Source organism: Squalius cephalus (assembly GCF_949319135.1).
Source record: "Squalius cephalus genome assembly, chromosome: 5".
Lineage (NCBI taxonomy): Eukaryota > Metazoa > Chordata > Actinopteri > Cypriniformes > Leuciscidae > Squalius > Squalius cephalus.
In genome coordinates, this window is record NC_137126.1 from 16,352,617 (window position 1) to 16,374,360 (window position 21,744).

At 37.7% G+C, this 21,744-nt stretch overlaps 1 protein-coding gene across 6 annotated transcripts in view; it reads right to left on the bottom strand.

Moving 5' to 3' along the window:
* The window catches only part of specc1 (sperm antigen with calponin homology and coiled-coil domains 1), a 289,370-nt gene that overhangs the window by 41,487 nt on the left and 226,139 nt on the right, over nt 1-21,744 (bottom strand). Inside the window, exon 11 of one of the 6 annotated variants that reach the window (XM_079870557.1) lies at nt 17,978-18,221. The exons of the other annotated variants lie outside the window; for them this stretch is intronic. Coding sequence (XP_079726683.1) covers nt 18,132-18,221 — 90 coding nt within the window. The 3' untranslated portion in view covers nt 17,978-18,131. Of the gene's footprint in view, nt 1-17,977; nt 18,222-21,744 lie in introns of those variants that run through there. 6 annotated transcript variants of the gene reach the window in all.

A 21,744-nucleotide genomic window follows, 5' to 3' on the forward strand; every position in this document is an offset into this window, starting at 1 on the left:
GTTCACTGAGCTTAGATATACTACAGTATATCTAAGCTCAGTGAACTGGTTTGTCTGTCATGAGTTCTAGGAATATTCAAGATACAAGTCATAATGTCAGTACATATCAGATCTCCTGCAATAGCTGCACTGTGAAGTCTTCTCTCAAATGCTTAGTTAAAGTCAAAAGAGAATCAATGAGTCAAATGAAATCAATTGATTCAGGTGATTGGCCACTGTAGCAGTGAAGCTAGTATTGAATAAAGTACTGGATAATTTTTTCTGGGCAGTGTGACACTGAACCCTCATGCAGTGTAGTAGTTTTAAGTGTGTCATAATGATCTTTGACAATAATTATTCATATCTGTTTTCTATATTCTCATAGATTTCCATATTTCAGAAAGAAATCATTATGCAGAATCAGAAAGCATGCCATTTATAAAGTTCTACAGATCCCTGCTTAGTATATATTTGTTTATTAAATATTTTACTTAAAGGGTTAATTCACCCCACAATAAAAAATCGGTCATAATTTACTCATACTGTTCCAAGCCTGTATGCCTTTTTTCATCTTCAGGACACAAATGAAGATATATTTAATATTATCTCATAATTATTGCCCATCCATTGAAAATACAAACAATAAGCAACCAAAATCTTCACTTTATAAGATGAACAGATTTAATTGAGACTTTTATTCACATATAAACATTGATCAACACACATACATAGCTTATCAAATATGGCAAAGGGCAGCTTGACATATGAGAAACATTGAAGTTTGTTCTCGGGTGTCACACAAGCATGTTTGAGCTTCGCAAGAAAATTTTGGTTGCGTGGACTTATACACTCACCTAAAGGATTATTAGGAACACCTTTTCAATTTCTATTTAATGCAATTATCTAATCAACCAATCACATGGCAGTTGCTTCAATGCATTTAGGGGTGTGGTCCTGGTCAAGACAATCTCCTGAACTCCAAACTGAATGTCAGAATGGGAAAGAAAGGTGATTTAAGCAATTTTGAGCGTGGCATGGTTGTTGGTGCCAGACGGGCCGGTCTGAGTATTTCACAATCTGCTCAGTTACTGGGATTTTCACACACAACCATTTCTAGGGTTTACAAAGAATGGTGTGAAAAGGGAAAAACATCCAGTATGCGGCAGTCCTGTGGGCGAAAATGCCTTGTTGATGCTAGAGTCAGAGGAGAATGGGCCGACTGATTCAAGCTGATAGAAGAGCAACTTTGACTGAAATAACCACTCGTTACAACCGAAGTATGCAGCAAAGCATTTGTGAAGCCACAACACGCACAACCTTGAGGCGGATGGGCTACAACAGCAGAAGACCCCACCGGGTACCACTCATCTCCACTACAAATAGGAAAAAGAGGCTACAATTTGCACGAGCTCACCAAAATTGGACAGTTGAAGACTGGAAAAATGTTGCCTGGTCTGATGAGTCTCGATTTCTGTTGAGACATTCAGATGGTAGAGTCAGAATTTGGCGTAAACAGAATGAGAACATGGATCCATCATGCCTTGTTGCCACTGTGCAGGCTGGTGGTGGTGGTGTAATGGTGTGGGGGATGTTTTCTTGGCACACTTTAGGCCCCTTAGTGCCAATTGGGCATCGTTTAAATGCCACGGCCTACCTGAGCATTGTTTCTGACCATGTCCATCCCTTTATGACCACCATGTACCCATCCTCTGATGGCTACTTCCAGCAGGATAATGCACCATGTCACAAAGCTCGAATCATTTTAAATTGGTTTCTTGAACATGACAATGAGTTCACTGTACTAAAATGGCCCCCACAGTCACCAGATCTCAACCCAATAGAGCATCTTTGGGATGTGGTGGAACGGGAGCTTCATGCCCTGGATGTGCATCCCACAAATCTCCATTAACTGCAAGATGCTATCCTATCAATATGGGCCAACATTTCTAAAGAATGCTTTCAGCACCTTGTTGAATCAATGCCACGTAGAATTAAGGCAGTTCTGAAGGCAAAAGGGGGTCAAACACAGTATTAGTATGGTGTTCCTAATAATCCTTTAGGTGAGTGTATATATATATATATATATATATATATATATATATATATATATATTAGTGGTGGGCCGTTATCGGCGTTAACGCGCTGCGTTAACGCGAGACTCTTATCGCGCGATAAAAAAAATATCGCCGTTAATCTATTCTCCAAGTTGGGTTGGGAGCGTTGGGAGCTGGCTCAAGCTACACAAGCTATGATGACGCAATCTACCCGCGGCCGCGAGGAACACCCGGCTGCAACGCATCATATTCGTCGTCATCTTAAGTAAACACGGCTGAAAGTGAAAGCTGGTGTAAAAGATCCGTGCAACATCCATTATTTGGACTTGGTTTGTATTTAAGCCGTCCGACGTAGACTGTGTGGTGTAACAGTTCGGTAAGTTAACACACGACTAATCCGTTCTACCACCTCAAATTCAAAACGAAACATATAACTGAATACCAGCGCGCGCGTATTATTCCCAATATATCTTAGTGAGTGGTGTAGCACATAATCTCTTTTTATTAAAAGCGCCCGATTTTAAGAATCGTTGTTGTGTTTCTTTTTAACTGAAAAGACATCAGTTAGACAATATTCTAATTTTAAATGTGGGGTTTCATAAGCTCCAAGCCATAATAAACATTAGACCTACTTAAGTCTCTGCAGCTAGTGTACTTAAATTTTATTTATCTGCAAAATTATGTTGTATACTTACAGTTTTGCACAATATATGTTCTCAAAACTACATACACCCTTTCAAAAAAAAAAAAAAAAAAAAAAACATTTAGCAGTTGTTTAGCAGGGTCTGTGTAACCTGTTCTGAAATGGTTTTATTATAATATCGTTATCGCAAGAGGCTGCAATGTATATCACAATATGTATTTTAGGCCATATCGCCCATCCCTAATTGATAGCCTATAGTAGTTGATAATAACATAGGCCTACCTAATGTTACGGACGGTAACAGTACAGTAGTAACCTTTTACAGTCTATGAGTAGAACAGCTTTCTCAAGCAGTTTGTGATGCCACAGGAGATGAGCACCTGGTCTAATGCGCCACCTGGCTTGAGAAACCCGTTCTCAAAGACTTACTTTTATAGTCATTATTTGGGTAGCACACATACTCTGAATGCCTTCGGCAGAATTCAAATGAGCCATTTTAATCTAGATTAATCTAGATTAATTTCAAAATTAATCTAGATTAATCTAGATTAAAAAAATTAATCTATGCCCACCTCTAATATATATATATATATATATATATATATATAATTGTTCCAAAGATGAACAGTGAGGAAATTATATGAAAGCATGAAAGATAAAAGTATAATGGGTTTGGAATGACACGAGGGTGAGAATTGTCATTGTTGGGTGAACTATCCCTTTAATTTAGTGTAATACTCAGCTTTTAACCACGTTTAAAACCAGATCCACAGAAAAACAGCACAGAAAATGTGAGAAAAAATAACCATCTAGGCCAAAACTTCCTGACTGTTGCAGCCCAAACGGCACCACACATATTTTAAGAGAAATAGTGTAGGACATACAGAGAATTGTTGTTACAGTAATTCAAATGTTGAGATGGACCTCACACACTCTAGATGACTTCTTATTGTCCTTCACCAGACTTCCTGACACTTCCTGTATGTCCCAGTGCAGTCATTCTTCTTTGTATGAGTGCATGTATGTCTGTGAAAGGTCTGAGTTTGGGAACAGGGCAAAGGGCCAGTGGCGGCCCTCTTGGGCTCAGCCCCCACTGGGCCCTCAGAGTCCCAACACTTCACAAACATCTTTTGATTTAGAATCAAATGTTAAATTTAAAGGGAGACCTCAAAAGAATCTCAGCTGGGCCATTGGGGCTGAGTTGGAGAGAGGAGGAGAAGTTCATTAGCCATTTCACCAGCAGGTCAGAAGTTCTTCAGTAAGGACGTCACCCACAGAGGGACAGTGAGGATGGAACCATGTGAAGAATCCCACCATCTGTGCTACGTGCTGGCTAAGTGGACATGTCCTGACATTTGTAATCAGGTGTGTTTGAGGTGTCCAACATGTCTTGTGTTTATGTGAAATACAGAGATTAAAGAAAAATGGAAATGTGGAAAAATAAACAGATTGTAGCATAAAAAAAAAAATCAAAAAAAAAAAATCATATGGAGTACAAGTAAACCTATACTGAATCAATTTTAAAGGGATATATCACCGAAAAATTCAAATTCTGCCATCAATTACTCACCCTTCATGTTGTTCCCAGCATGCATTACTTTTTTCTTCAGTGAAACATAAAAAAATACATTTTAAAGAATGTCTAAGCTGCACTATTTCATGGAACCGAAATAGACAGTGACCAGTGGCTGTCAAGCTCCAAAAAACACAATGAAAATGACTTGTGTGCTATATTTAAATTCTTTTGAAGTCATACAATAGATTTGTGAGAAACACAAAACAGAGAAAGTTATTCACTGAAGACGATTGTTTTCACATTTTGTTTGCGCTTTTGTTCAATTGAAAACATTCAAAATACATTAGACATGAGACATGCGGAAGCCAATAATGTTTCAAAGAGTACAAGCCCATATTATTTGAAAGTGTTTGGAGGGAAAAACTATTAGCAAATAATGATAGTCTGTTACTCTAAGTTATCCTATGGCATCAGAGACACTATAGCAACATATGGACTACTTTTTATGGTGCTTTTATATCCTTTTTGGATCCTGGCAGCCTGTCTACCTTTGTTGTATGATAAAGAACAGCCTGGACATCTTCTTTTATGTTTGATGGAAGAAAGTCATACATGTTGGAACAACATAAGGGTGTTTTGGGGTGAACTCTCTTGTGAAAAGGAAGTGTATTGAATGCACACTTGTAGTGTACTTCAAATCTTAAAATGACATTTAAGATACAGTTAATAATTGTAAATAAAAAACAAGTAAATTTTCATGCCTATGTTTTACATCACACAAGTACAAATAATTGTTTTAATAATCTTTTGTCATGTTTTAAATAAGTACACTTTGATGTGTTGACTAACATACTAAGGGCCAGATTTACTAACAGCTTGCACCAGCGGAAACCCTATTTTGGCATTAAAAAACTACTGTCAGGATTTACTAAAGACACACAGTGAAAAATTATGAGTATTTAAATTAATCCCGCAAGGTTTGCGTTAATCAGTTTACTGGTATTTGAGCCATTATTTACTGCCCCCAAAAAAGCATGTCTTAAACCAGACGCTACTTTGCGCTGCTCTTTACTGCTCCATTGATCATTATGGAAATGATCCATTTGTGTTCTTTAATTTAATTGTGAACTTTCCACTCCCATCGGCGCTTTTATGGGATTGCGCTCTAACACTAATTTTCCCCGTTTAGTAAATCTGGCCCTAAACCACATGGAAAGTACTTGATTATAATATTAACTACAGTGTGTTACTCGATATTTGATTATTAAGTTATTATATTTTAAATGTATTTATTCAATACAAATGTGTAATTACAAATATATTTAAATATATGACATACAAGTTTGAAAATAAATGTCATGAAAATATATTTCAGTTTACCATAAATTATTGTCAGTACACTTTAACTAAATTTCAAATACAAGATAATTATGAAATTACATATAAAGATGTACTTAAGTGGGTCAAAATCCATCAAAAATTCAGCTAATTGCAGTTAAAATAAATTTAAATTATTATTCCCTTTAAATTTTCCCTTTAAAAAACTTTAAGTTTCCTAAACATTACATTGTTCACACTATAAAATATTATTATAAGTATTTTATTTCCTTATTAAGTACTCCTTTTAAAAGTATGCTAAATTGTACTTCTTGCTAAAGTGTAGGGATACCTTTAACAAACTACTCATGTTGACGCTATCACCAGCTAATGTCATTACACATAAAAATCTGTGTACTGATTTAAAAAATACTCAACTGGTGCCTTTAGTCTAGTTATTTTAGAAGTGAATTGTGAATGATTGCAGTAGTTCAATGCTACATTGCCACTGAAAAAAACATTCAGTTTGATGTAGCATGAAACTACTGCAATCAACCTAAACAGAGCTGAAGTACTTATTTTAGCCTTCTGCTCTTCCATTGATTTTCTAATATCTTCCTCTGACAAAGGACCTGCACAATCATGTAGACTGACATTCCTCACATGATTGTCCTGTCTCTTATATCACAGGTGACCCTGAGACCATGATTATACACACATACACAGCCAAATAAACACTCATTAGTTTACACAATTCTACACAGACTTCAGGAGGCGATCACGGGTGTGTTTGTGTGTGTGCAGGGCAGGAATGCTGGGAGAGAGGCAGAGAAGCACGGAGTCACATCCTGGACTGAGTGTGCAGGGATGGGGGGTTGGGTGGATAATGTCATCAGAGCAGAAAGAAAGAGCGAGAGGAGGGGTATAAATGTTATAAAAACAGTAGTCTCCATCAGTACACTGGGACCCTGCTTCAAAAAGCAAACACAGAATCCAGGCAGGAAATCACCCTTGCTCTCTTCAAAAGACAACAGGCAGAGAGTGGATGAAATTCATAGAGAAATCAAGCTGGTAGTTTTCCATCAGTTTATACAATATTTGCCCACTGATTTAGCTTACGTTTCAGTTTGTAAAGAAGCCAGATGTATTTTGGGCGTCTGTGGTAGAAATAGAAAGCAAGCTTACTCATGACAGCGTGTAGCGGTGAGCCTAAATTGTCTTTGACAGTGTAATTGTACATTTAGGGCTGAAACAAGCTGAAACACAGAATTGTTACTGAGGGATTAACTACGAATATAGACTTAGCGTTTCATAAGCATTTGAGACATGTTCATTCACGTTTAATTGCCTGGTGGGAGACGGGAGACAGCAAACACACACACACACACACACACACACACACACACACACACACACACACACAGACACACACACACACACAGCCACTTTTCCACTGTCGGGCCAGTGTGAGCCAGGGAACAACGCGTCGTAACAATAGCCTCGGACCTCAAGCACCGAGCCTAAAACCAGTAGCCCCACAGCGCTACCCTTAAAACCCACCCTTAATGCACATCCACAGAACAACGTTACACAACCCCACCGTTTGACCAGCTGACTAAAAACTAGCTAGATTGCAAAATGAGCATGACAGAAGCGAACGTTTGGTCTTTACTTGAAGAAGTAAGATTCCAGCATCGATATTTGACCAATGTTTTACAATAAAAAAAAGAGAACTATTCCGTTGCACCTACTTTATTTGTGATCACAGGAATGCACAAAACAACTGGCTTTTAAGCCCAAAGGCTTACACATTTAGAAAAATATTGATAAAATATCATATGTTTACATCATATGATTATATGTTTTCTGAGCATTTCTATAATTTTTCCACAAAAGTATGCAATGATTGCGATCTGAGGAGGTTTGAGCGATCTCTCTCGTCTCACTATACTGTTATCCTTTCAGTCAGAGCAACAGAGGGATCTCATGAGAAGAAAACAGGAGTTATGCCTTATACGAGTTAACCGGAGTGTGTGACATATATGCGGATGCATTAGTCCGGTATCAACAAAGGCACAGGGAGGGAAGAGACAGACAAAACATGAAACCAAATAAATACATGATTATAATAATTTTTGAATTATCTACGTTCTTCAAGCAGTCTTTACATACATGTGTATTTATTATCGCAATGATTAGCACAAGTAGCCTTTAGCATCACATATAAATATATTTCTGCCTTATACGGTAATCAGAATCCCCATTGGATCAAAAGGAAGTTATTTCATACATTCGCTGGAGTCTGAAAATTAGTTTTTAGCTGAACATTGTTTGAAAAGTCTTGAATGTTGAAGTTAGCCTTATATAATAACATGGGAAATGGCCAAAAAAACCTGGCCGTTGGCCCAAAGGAAGCCCTGATCAAGCCCCGGAAGTGACAGTGGACTAATTGCTATTAGTCCAAATTACAACTTTTTTTTATTTTATTGACCATGATTTAACTATTAAAATGAGGTAACTAAATTAAAATGAGGTAAAGCATGGCCACAATTTAACTGCAATAAGGGAATGAATTAATAAGTCGTAGGCACAAATTCTTAATTTGTGTCCACGATATTGATTTATATAGCCGCGTTTCCACTGTCGGGCCAAAAGCAAGCGTGCTAGTCCATGCTAGGGACAGTCGCGTGACTCAGTGAGTCAGTGTTCTAACAATCATCAGAAACGTCAGTGGAGAAAGGCATATAGTAACATAACAATCATAACATAGTAACATACATCATACACCCGCTATATTGCTAAATCTACCTGATTTTTCATATCAATGGAAAAATATACCGTGATAACCTGGCTTCTCTCGAGACTCCCCTGCTAGTTTGCTCGTAATAATATGCTAAAGCCCGCCGGCATGTTGACGTGATTGGTTAACAAGGTAGTCTGTGATGTCAGAAACACCAGTGGTTTCAAACCCCGTTTTTGAGACTGTCTTTGGTTCACCACAGTTTTAAAGAGAAAGAGAATATTCAGCAATGGTGTTGACATATGAATTTACACATGGTTTGTCTTAAAGCATATTAAAAACCCCACATAGACATATAAACAAAATTAAAAACGTGATTTTCACCACAGGGGGACTTTAACCATTTCCTCACATATTGCCTCTTGGTGCAATTTTTCACTGTGCAATATTTTATTGTATAACAATGTTCTATTTATCGCAGTGCAATAAGACACTATTTTAGCACTTGTCACTTTCTGTTTTATTGCACACAATGTTTACATTTATGAACATTTGTTGTCTTTGTCGTTTTATTGTATTGTATTGTGCTGTATAGTATATTGAGTATATAGTATATTGCACAGTAGAGTAGTGTAGCCTTTAGTGTATAAAACTTGTGTAGATCTGCACATGGGCATTTATGTATTTGTATTTACCATGAAGGCATCTGGAGGTTGCTCCACCAGTTTCATTGTACATGTACAGTGACAATAAATATCTTATCTATCTATCAAACTTGGTGTGGCTTGATGCACCAAATTTTAACATACGTGTACAAACCTACATTTGACTCTGTTCCTCTACATAAAGTGATTACATGACTTACATGATTATATGACATAAAGTTTAAGTTGCGATCACACTAGACTTTGAGCACGCAAAATTTCTATGGACACTGCAACGGTCGTGATATGACGTCACTCACAATAGACATGACTATTTTTTTTAAAAAGACATAAATTCAACATATAACAAAAAAATAATAATGAATCCAGAAAGTAAAAATATACAATCTACCTCACTTTACTGCAAAAAATGTGCATTGTTTTAATTCAGCCAAGAGGTCGTGCTGTGACTTATCAATCTTCTATTGGTCACAAATCTTCACATAATACGAATTCGCAGGTCAGGGTTCGTCAAACTTGAATTTTGGAACAAGCCAAAATGCGAAACTTCTTCGCATGAGCTTGCGTTTCTCGTCTTCAGCACTCGTAATGTTATAAATTAAAGTCAATGGAATGAAAAGTGTAGTGTGACCACCCCTTTAAGTGGACTACTTTTGTGGTGTTTGATAACCTTTTTGGTGCTCACCAGCATCTGTCCTTATTTACTTTCATTGTATGTAGCAGTGCAAATATTTTGCCAAATATCTCCTTGTGTGTACCACTGAAGAAAGTCATGCATATTTTAATCAAGAATCTGTAGCTTAGCATCTGCATCTGTATCTGTATTCTCTTTGCTTTTGTATACATGGACTATAGGCTGGAAAAGGACAATAAATACAGGTGGTGAATAAAGTTGAGGTAAGAGGGGGCTGTATGATGAATCCGAAAGCTCAGAGGAGAGACACAAATAAACTAGAACTGCAGGGTCAGAGCTCCTCAAATAGTCAACTGCTGTCTGACTGACCTCTCCAGACAGCAGAGCCCCGCGTAAGCAGTAACCACCCTCAGACAACCACTGGGCCACAAGGAGGTGAGGAAAGGAGTAGAAGTCGGATAAACCAAATGACTCTTGGGTAAAGGAAGACGCGTAGGAAGACGTATTATTTGAGAATGCTGCTTTTGTTATATTTTGAGAATGTTAGAGCTCTGCACTGACAAAAGCAGCAGGAGAGGACGTAGTGTTTTCAGGCATTGTTTGGTCTCAACAGTGTCTTAAAATGTTCTCAGATTTGCCAAGATATCAAAGTCTGCAATGAAAAGTCATGAAATTAAATATTAAATGATACCCAGGGCATCGATCTATGAGCGATTAACCTCTGAGCAATAAAAACTTCATGAGAAGCAGCACTGTAAGAACATCTGGGTGCTTGTTTCCAAGAATATCTATCCTATGAGGACCAAGTCAGGTGTAAGTGTGGATATGTGAGACAGAAAGAGAAGCAAAGAGAAATAGAGGAAAAAGGCCCCCACTTCCCATGTTCTCTTCCCCTATTCCTGGAGGATTACGACACACATTTCTCTGTATCCTCAAGTCATTTTTCATCTCTGAATCATGACTGAGGCCCCAGCAGTGCTGTTTTTGTTTGCCTGAGAGAATGAGAAAGATGCTGAGAGGCGGATGTAGGGTGGCGGTGCAGGCCTAGTTGATTCCTCTGTTTAAAAGAACCGGCTGACCCCCTGTTTTCATTCCTCATTGTCTCCATCCTGAACAAACAGCTCCAGGGCTGTCTTTTTGTTAGGATTTTTTCAGAAAATAAAAATAAAAATGCAGCTGACCTAAATAAAGTACTTCAAAGAAAGTTTGAGGAAAAAACTGTTTACAGTGTACAGTGGGAAAAAAGATTTTGAGGGAATTAATGTAGGGAATAGGAGAATTTATTTGTGTTAATAAATTATAGCCAAATCATCATGGGACAAGTTATTTTGTTTCTGTATTTTTATTTGGGCTGGATTAATCACATCCAAAATAAAAGTTTGTGTTTAGATAGTACATGTGTGTACTGTGTATAATTATTTTGTATATATAAATAAACACATATGCATATATATATATATATATATATATATATATATGAAATATTTGCATGTATATACCGTATATATATTTATACATAATTTATATTATGTATAAATATACATTTTTGTGTGTATTTATATACACAAAAGAATTATACACAGTACACACACATATATTATGTAAACACAAAATTTTATTTTGGATGCAATTAATCGTTGCCCAACCCTAATTTTTATATTTGTGAACATTATATTTTCCAATTAACTTTTTTCTTTCTAAAAAAAAAAAAAAGAAAAGAAAAAAAAGATGGCCATAGGCATGCATTTTTTTTTATTCCAATGGTCAGGCTATAACCATAATTTCAGAAGCAAGGGGGACAGAAATTTCAGGTGTAACATCAGTTTTTTTCTGACCTTTGTCTAATTGACAGATCTTGCTTTTAATTCGGTAAGAAATCAAATACACTACTATACAATAACCACTAATATCTATAATATTTTTTTCCCTATATTTTATGACAATTTTATGATTGGTTTATGTACAACAAACACTTGTGCATTAAGTCCCCATGGATTGTCTACAATGTAAAAAAATATATACAGTACTTGTCAAAAGTTTGTAAACATTACAGTTGTTTAATGTTTTTGTTTTTACTGTATTTTGGATTAAATAAATGCATCGTTGGTGAACAGAATAGACTTCTTTCAAAAACATTAAAAAGGCTGTCAGTTAGCACTGCATTATTCATATACTTTATTGTCAATAAATACACTGAGATGGCTTGAAAACACACACATAAAACCGTGTGTTTATTGTCTTCACATTTCATCAGTCAAAACATTTCAGCCTTTTTAATTAGCTGCTGTTACAGTGAACAGCTGAATGCCTTTGTCCATATAAGGGATTTCCTGGAAGTCATAAGTTTCTGGCTTTGAGTAACAAAAATTACACAAGAGTGTTAGTGCTCCATAATGTTCTGATTGCCTCGTTTTGGATAAGAATAAAAGGACAAGTCATGCAAACACTTTATAATAACTGCATGCTATTAATCATTAGTTAAGCATTAGTAAATGGTTAATTCATCATTTATAAAGCATTAATAGACAGTAATAAGCAGTTTATAAATACAGCTATAAATGCTTTATTCTTGATTTATAAGCATATATATCATATGTTTAATAATTGTATTTTCATACTTTATTTTTGATAAATGTATCATTTCTAAATGAAGTATTGCATTATTTACAAACCAGTTATAGGAGTTGTCAGTGGTTCATAAGATCACTTAGAAAGTGTAAGTAAACGATTAATAAACTATTTAAATGTATATTCATACATCGTATTATTTAGACATATAGTAGTTTCCATCATTCATACTAACTGTGTCCAACACTACATTATTAAGAGTCGTCCATGATCAATTCCTTTCTCAGTGGTTGACATTTTTATGTGACCAACATGCAGCATAAACTTCTCACATACGGACAAATCCTTAGGGTCCAGGAGTGTCAGAAAAAACTTCTAGAGGCACATACCATTGCGGCTGGTCGAAAGACGTGTTTATGAGAGAGTGAGCGGTTCTCTGGTTATTTAAGTTAGGTTTAGTAGCACCGTAACCTTGGTGACAGCAGTTTGTAGGCCATGAGCATACAAATGTCTGTGTATGCTCATTTGTGGGACGTATGATGCATTGTACTTGATGCATTTCTGTTGCTGAATGTTGCATTCTGTTCAATAAAAACATGGCAATAACCATGAGTTAAAAAAAATGCATGTGTGATATTTTGACAAATATCACAAATATCGTTGATAAAGCGATACACACGCACACATTTAAGGTCATGTTAAAATGGAATGAAGAAGGATTAAGCATCTACTACCTGCAGACAGGGGGGACTAGGAAGTAACCTATCAAAAGGACAAGTTAATTAGCCTGTTGTTTGACACATTACAATGACATCAGGACAAATGAGTAATTACTACTAACAAACATGACTCAAGTCTGACCTTTTTCTCCAATTCAGTCCCTATTACTTTATTTTTTCTTAATTGTTTTTGTTGTAAAAAAATTAGTTAATTTATTTGGTTTCATGTTTTTGTTACACTTTTATAATATTGTTTGTTTTGTTTTAATTTAATCTGTTAATTAAGAAAGAAAATATTGAAAATGGGATACGTCATAAAGGGCGTGGAAATGGATTGAATACAATATGTCGGGAGATATGGAGTGGGCCTGAGACGACTTTTGACAGTGTTTTGGCCTTTTCCAAGGCCATGGAAGCATGGTAGTGGGCTTGTGTTTTGCTACGCACTTCATAAATTTGATTGAAGTTTTTTCATTTAGTATAATTTGTACCTTAATTTCAATGTTTTGTAAATCAATTATCTGGATTTAAATAAATAAGAAGAAAACAAACAACGCTTGGTGGAATGAAGTGCGTAGCAAAACATCTATCTATCTATCTATCTATCTATCTATCTATCTATCTATCTATCTATCTATGAAATAGGAATTGCATTACACATTACACACATAAGAAGAAAAGAAAGAGTGAGAGGAAAATGAAACTGAACAGTCTTTGTAATGGAAAGAAGTCGATGTGGAAAACACCAAGGAGATTGATGATGAGGATCAACTTGGGAAACAACGAGGAAGAACAATGAGAAGTCACAATGAGGACGTCACGCCCATGGACCGTTCGCTGAACGTCTGTTGCATAAGGCGCAAAAAATCAGAATCACTTTGGGAGTTCCGAAGTCATCATCTGATTGGTTGATTTCCAGTAGACATGTGTCGCATTCTTTAACGGTCCGCCTGGAAACAAAGCCATCGTGACACCAAACCACCTCATGGAAGACGAAAGCTGTTGTATTTACAACTGTGACAATGAGCGCTTATCAGGATCAACTAAACGTTGGATTTTCAAAAGTATATGAAGTTCGCTGCGGTCCCGGTTGGCATTTGGATGTCTCTGACCTTCTTGCATCAGCCTGGCTCTTGTGGCACCGGACTGTCAGCAGAAGATGTATGTGTATGTCCCAGACCCTCTCGCTTTTCTCAAACCAGGGGTTTCACAGCTGGTACTTTCAAGGGCTCTTCTGACCAGGGTAACAGGGGTGGGCTGACGTAGAGTTCTATGCATACTCGGCTGATGACAGAAATTGGTTCCAACTGTGCTTTTGGCTGTGGCAATATGTCCTTAAGAAGCAGACGATCTCCTGGATCCTCCGTCTGTCCCAGGCTTCTCCTGACCAAGGAGATTAACTGCAACGACACCAGATGGCAGGCTTTGGAGAACTGAACTACTGCAACCAGGATGCAGGAGTAGAAGTCTAATACTGGAAGATCTGTGATGAATTCTACAACTGTCCTCTGGTTGTCGAGGAACTGGCAGAGGAAGGAGCTTGGCTGTTGGAAGATGTTGGGGAGATTTACAAGTTGGAGGGGATGCAAGTGTGCCCCTTGGGACATCACAGCAGAGCAGGTTCTACTTGATTACCAATAGCTCCTAGTTGCTGATATCGTAGTTCTGCAAATTAAAGCTGTTTCTTAAAGAGGAAGGTGCATGGATAAAGCTTAAGTGGATGCCCCTGCCGCTGTAATAGGATAGCTCCAACGTCTGAAGTAGAGGCATCGACTTCAACAACGAATGCTTTAGTCGGATCAGAATGTAACAGGATGGGTGCACTGGTGAAAGTGTCCATTAGACGTTGGATGGCTACTGTGGCTTGATGGTTCCAGGATAGAGATTTGGGCTTGGAAGGGAATTCAAAGGGTCCGCAATCTGAATGTACTTTCTAATTAATTGCCTGTAGAAATTAGTTAAACCTAGGAATCTCTGGAGTTCTTTTTCTGGGGAGGTATGGCCCAAGACTGTACTGCTTCAACCTTCCCGGGTCCATTTCACCACCTTGACAACTGATGACGCATGACTGGTCTGGCCAAAGTCACCCAAGAATGATGTCTGCAGTGGAGCTCCGCAGTGTAAGCACACCTAATCTTCCATGCATCATTGATATTTGAGTGGGTGTGAGATGGAAGATCCACTTGCACTTCCGGTTCAATCTGATTCTGGAGGGCGTGGTGAATGGCTAGTGGTCGGGGAATGCAGAGCTAGATGTTCGCTGACGCAGGACTTCATCCAAACACAGTCTAACCGATAGCTGGATAAAAAGCTCAAGGCCCATAGCATTGTCATACGTGGAGAGTTGCAGCCACAGGGCAGGTTCCAGTTCCTACCAGTAGGCAGTGCGGAAGGTGCCTTATTCCATTCGCTGACCACCTCTTGGGTTTGGACATAAAGTACATAGTCAGTGATTGAATTCTTTCCTTGCGGATGATTATAACTCGGGTGAGTGTAATGGTTGTGTATGGGTGGCAGGAGAGGGAGAGTCTGGTGCTGCCTTGACACTCCCCCGGAATTGTCATTACATTCAAAGTAATTTTTTATTTAATATATAATATAATAATTAAAAATAATACATACAACACAAATATTATAGTATACTACTAGTAATAACAATATTTACAATATAATGTCATAATTAAATATAATAAAATAATATTAAAAACATTACAGTGATGAACATTTAATTAATTTTCATGAAAGTAATATGGCAAAAAAAAAAAAAAAAACCTCATCTGAGAGTTGGGGTCATACACTGGCCATACAGACTCCAAATAAGACAGATGAGAACAATAAAGTAGTTTCCTAATACCTCATTTGAACTGTGCAGGAGATGAGGGTTGTACGTGTTTGTATGTGTATGTGACAATCGATACTCATAGCACTGTACTGATAATGCCTCTATTAATGAGGCTTATACCTATGCAAATGGGAGCAGAACTAAATTAATGTTTTCTCAACCTTCACACACGATCAGTGAGGGTCTTGCAGTTGTGCTTTTCATTACATTAACATGATCCTCCTAGCAGCTACCAGCTGTGATTTGACTGAGGGCAATACATTATTAACATTAATTTGCAGGAATTAGGTGGTGGAGGGAGGCTATGAGTGATTGTGATATGAACATCTTGAATACGAAATTTAAACAAGCTTTGAGGAAGGGCATGATGGAGCATGATATGTGAGTAGGTGTGTGATCGCAGGTGACAATGCTGTCCATCTTAGCGTGTCATTGGGTAATTAGTTGATCTCTCGCTCTCACAGCTAATGTCTCTTATGACATAAGTTGACCAGTAGCCCTCCTTGACCTTTTCCTCAGCTCATATTAAGCTCAATTTAGAGCATGTGTTCTTGAGCTAACCTTTTCCCAGGTCTGCAATATGAGAAGAGGCCTGTGGCCATTGCTGTTCCCATCAACGCAATTTCCTACACTCTTCTCTGCACTGAACAATATGAAATGGATAAATAGATGGTTGTTCAGTGCCCAATGGATGAGAAATCACTTGCTCTCAGATGGTAGGAACCAAAAATAAGAAATAATTAATATATATTTTGCATAAATAAAATAATGCCCATTTTTTAGGACTTCCCTCTGGATTCAATGTAATGCATCCAGATATGTATTTATTTATTTTTTAAATCTTATCACTATCAAAATAATGTACAATATATATATTTTTCACATCAATCTACACTCCATACACCATGACAAAGCAAAAAACAGATTTGTGAAAACTGTTGAAAAACTGAAATAAGTACATTGCATAAGTATTTGTACCCTTAGCTGAGTACTTAGTTTAATCTTTTTGGGTATGTTGCGACAAGCTTTCCTCTAAAGCTCTGTCAGGTTGAATGGGGTCCGTCGGTGTACAGCCATTTTCAGGTTTCTCTAGAGATGTTCGATTGGGTTCAAGTTCGGGCTCTGGCTGGGTCACTTAAGGACATTCACAGAGTTGTCCATAAGCCACTTGCATTGTCTTAGCTGTGTACTTAGGGTCATTGTCCTATGAGAAGGTGAACCGTCTGCCCTGTCTCGTTTCTGAATGCTCCAGATTAGGTTTTCATTAAGGCTATCTCTATATTTTGCTGCGTTGAGCTTTCTTTCTACCCTGACAAGTCCCCCAGTCCCTGCCACTGAAAAACACCCCCACAGCATAATGGTGCTACCACCACACTTAACTGTTGGGATGGCATTGTGCAGGTGATGAGCAGTGCCTGGTTTCCATCATACATGATGCTTGGAACTGAGGTTCATCAGACCAGAGAATCTTGTTTCTCTCAGTCTGAGAGAATCCATCCAAGTGGGTTTTCATGTGTCTTCACTAAAGAGAGGCTTGATTCTGGCCACTCTGCCATAAAGCCCAGATAAGTGAAGTGTTGAAGTTATGCTTGTCCTTCTGTATGTTTCTCCCATCTCCATATATGATCATGGAGCTAAACTAGAGTGAACATCAGCTTCTTGGTCACCACTCTAACCAAGGCCCTTCTCCATTGATTGCTCAGTTTGGCAAGGAAGCCAGCTCTAAGAAGAGTTTTGGTTTTTCTAAACTTCTTCCATTAAGGATTAAGCAGGTTAAATGCAAAATTTTTAACAGCAGAATTTTTTTTGTAGTCATCCCCAGTTCTGTGTCTTGACCCAACCCTGTCACAGAGCTCTACAGGCAGTTATTTTGACCTCATGGCTTGGTTTTTGCTCTGATATGCATTTTCAGCTGTTAGACCTTTTTATTGAGAGGTGGTGTGTCTTTCCAAATCATACCCATTCAATTGAATTCGCCACAGATTAACTCCACTTGACGTGTAGTAACATCTACAAGCAAAATTAAAATGCTACTGAGCTAAGTTTCAGGTCTCCCAAAAAAGGGTATGAATTCTTATGCAATGTAATTATTTCAGGTTTTTTTATTTTTTTTTTTATAAATTTGCAAAGTTGTCACACGTCTGTTTTATTGCTTTGTCATTATGGTGTATGGAGTGTAGATTGATGTGAAAAAAAGTAATTTAAAGTAGTGCAACAATGCAGCAACATAAATAAAATGTGAAAAAATGAAGGGGTACAAATACTAATAGCACTGTGTATATACAGCTCTGGAAACAATTAAGAGACCACTGAAATTTTTTTATTATTTATGTGTATCTGTTTGAGTAAAATTACATTTTTGAATTTATTCTACAAAATACTGACAACGTTTCTTTCAAATTTCAAAGAAAAATATTGTCATTAGAGCATTTATTTGCAGAAAATGACAACTGGTCAAAATAACAAAAAAAGGCCATGACTAGGTGTTGATATGATGATCCTCCGTCCACACCTTGACTGGGCTGTGTAGATAGGAGCATTGTCCTGTGGGAAAAAAACAATCCTTTGAGTTGGGGAACATTGTCAGAGCAGAAGGAAGCATGTTTTCTTCCAGGATAACCTTGCCTACGTGACTTCAGTTACAAGACAGGCTTCACAAAGACAGATCTGCCTGATCTTCTCTGATGACTTTGCTCCTGTCTACCCTGCTGCTGCTACCACGTTGCATTAGTTTGCGTCTGTAAGCTTTGTATCTTTCTGTTTTAATCATTATTTACTATCATTCCTTGTTATTTATACTGCTAAATATAACTTAATCAACATCACACATTAACCTGACATCGCTAGCTTCAATCTAAATCGTTATTGCTAGCACAACACGCTAGTAATTCGCTAGCCTGTTAGCGTGCCATCCGTGCGCTCTTTATTTATTTATTCTCCAGCGTGCTCGCGCCTTCTGTGCGCTCTATTTATTTATTTATCTCGCGCCTTTTACGAGTTCATCAAAAAACTGTGGTGAGTATCAGTCAACAAACACGGTGAGTCATGTCATCTCCTCTTATTGTCACCTGCACCTCATGTAACATGTATAGCATAGCCTTCTCCGTCACAGGATTTACATGTGATAAATGCAGGGAGATAGTAAAGCTGACGGGGAAGATTTCAGAACTAGAGACACGCATCCAAACTTTAATCGAGGTTAATTGTAAGAGTGTCTAGAGTGGGCTTTAGATACTGCTTTGGATGCAACTAGCTTAGTGAACTAGCTTATGCTGGGTACACACCAAAAGATTTTTTACATCTTATAAGATTTTCAAAATGTGATAGACCACAAACATGAGGACAAAAAATCCTAGATTTAAGCATTTTGCTCCTATAGTGTGTGGTGTGCCATGATGTGACAAAGACAGCACACCACACACAAACAGATTTTCAACCAGATTCTCGACTGTGAACACAGGAAATCTCACAAAAGCTCGCGAGACTTCAGAATAAGCATGTCGGATGATATGCAGGAAGAAATTATGATGATAGTGTTTGATGAATGATTTTCACAGAAAATTCACATAAAAAAAAAAAAAAAAAAAAAAAAAAACATTGTACCCACCATTATATATAACCTTTTATACAGAAATATATTCATTCTTTATTGTCTTAATTTATTCTTTATTGTATTTATTTTCTCTTTAGAAAAAGTTAGCCTATTTAATCCCTCACTGAACCCTTAGCCTATAACACTCAGCTTCCTGCGTGTGTGCGTGTGTGTGAGAATGACCGTCTTCCATCATCTCACTTTCTGATTGGATATTGTTTCGCTTCACGTGATAATCTCCAGAACGTTCGCACGTTTGTCCTCGGGGTTCCCCCCACACATCAGGATTTCTGATCGTAAATATTAAACATGTTTAATATTTACGATTCGCGATCGGGGCGGCTCCGACGTTCTTCCGAGCAGGTTCGGACACTCTTAACACACCTCACACCAAGGGAAAATCTGATAAGATAATCTGTTGAACCATCAAGATAATCGGGACATAGCTAGGATTGTCGGAAGGGGGGAAATCGGCCCAAAATCAGCCCGATTATCTTTTGGTGTGTACCCAGCATTAGTGAAGTAGAGCCCATGCAGCAGGGTAATTGGGTGACGGTGAGACGCTGTAGTCGCGGGACAAAACACTGCTCCTCCGTTCCGATTACAACATCAAACAGATTCTCCCCACTCAGTGAAACACCCACTGTGAATTCTGTTGAATGTGCCCTAGTTATTGGCGATTATATTACACGGAATAGAGACACCAGCCACCATAGTCACATGTTTGCCGAGAGCCAGAGCGCCTGACATCAAAGCAAATTTAAAAGTGCTGGCTAATGCTAATTGTAAATTCTCTAAGATTATTATTCACATCGGCACTAATGATGTTAGACTCCGCCAGTCGGAGATCACAAAAAATAACATTAAAGAGGTGTGTGAACTTGCAAGTACGATGTCAGCCACTGTAATTTGCTCTGGCCCCCTTCCTGTTCGCAGGAGTGATGAGATAGTTAGTAGATTGTATTCACTTAATGGCTGGCTGTCTAATTGGTGTCTGCGTAATAACATAGAATTCATAAACAATTGGAAAAGTTTTTGGGGCAGACCTGACCTGTTGAAAAGAGTTGGTATTCATCCCTCCTGGGATGGTGCTGCTCTTCTCTCTAGTAATATGGCACATAGTCTTAGAGCTCAAACATGACAATCTGGGGCTCAGGTCAGGAAGCAGACAGGCTGGCTTAACCGACCGTCTGCTAGCTGTCTCACGTCACCAAGGTCACACAAATCCCATCACATAGAGCCTCTTTCACCTAGATATCATCATATAGAGACTGTGTCTGTTCCCCGAATTAGGACATACAAAAAACTTCTAAACCCATTCAAGGGTAAAAATTTAATTGATGTTCAACAAATAAAAAACAGATATAATACGGATGAACAAATGGTAAAGCTCGGGTTGCTGAATATTCGATCCCTTACTTCAAAAGCACTTATTGTTAATGATATGATTACAGATTATAACCTAGATGTGCTGTGTTTGACAGAAATCTGGCTAAAACCAAACGATTACATTACTTTAAATGAGTCCACACCCAAGATTACTGTTATAAACATGAACCATGTCTGAAAGGCAAAGGGGGAAGTGTTGCTATAAATTATAGTAATATCTTCAGAATTAAATTACAGTAAATTGCATCAAGTCTAGTTTCAAATATAATTATTTTGAAGTGTTGGTGCTTAATGTAACACTATCTAGTGTAAATGATAAATCACGTTGGACATTTGTGCTGGCTACTGTATACAAGCCACCAGGGCACCATACAGACTTTAATCAAAGAATTTGCTGATTTTCTATCAGAGTTAATACTGGCAGCAGATAAAGTCCTAATTGTTGGTGATTTTAATATACATGTAGATAACGAAAAAGATGTGTCAGGACCTACTCATTGTCGTAATCATACTCTCTATCTAATATTATCACATGAAATCAATGCTGATGCCGTTGAAATTCTGCAGCAGAGCGATGACATCTCAGATCATTATCTAGCCTCGTGTATACTTCATTTAGCCAAGGCTGCAAAGCCGACGCCGTGTTACAAATATGTTAGACCGCTAATAGAGGAGACTGCGCAAATTATCGCACAGAACGTACATATATCTTCGAGTCGGCATATGGTTATCTTGATTATATTGTTTCACGTTCATGTTGAGAAAAACAATAATATCCACATATTCGGGTGAGAAAACGTGACAGACATTGCAGAGACACGAAGACAACGGTGTGCTAAGCGGTGTGCTAAGCGACTCAGTTTCATGAATTCCTTTGATCAAAAGTAACTATTTTGTAAGATCATTTAGTAAAATCATTTTCATCTAAGTTGCCACTGTCTATCTTGCCACTGTTGCCTTTGGCTTGCTCAGTTGGGGATATTTAATTTAATGTAATCAATAAATAATACTATTGATCAGCCTTTTCCAAACGTGGACGTTTTTTTCCACTAGAAACAAACCTTGTTGTGCTATTTTGATTTAATA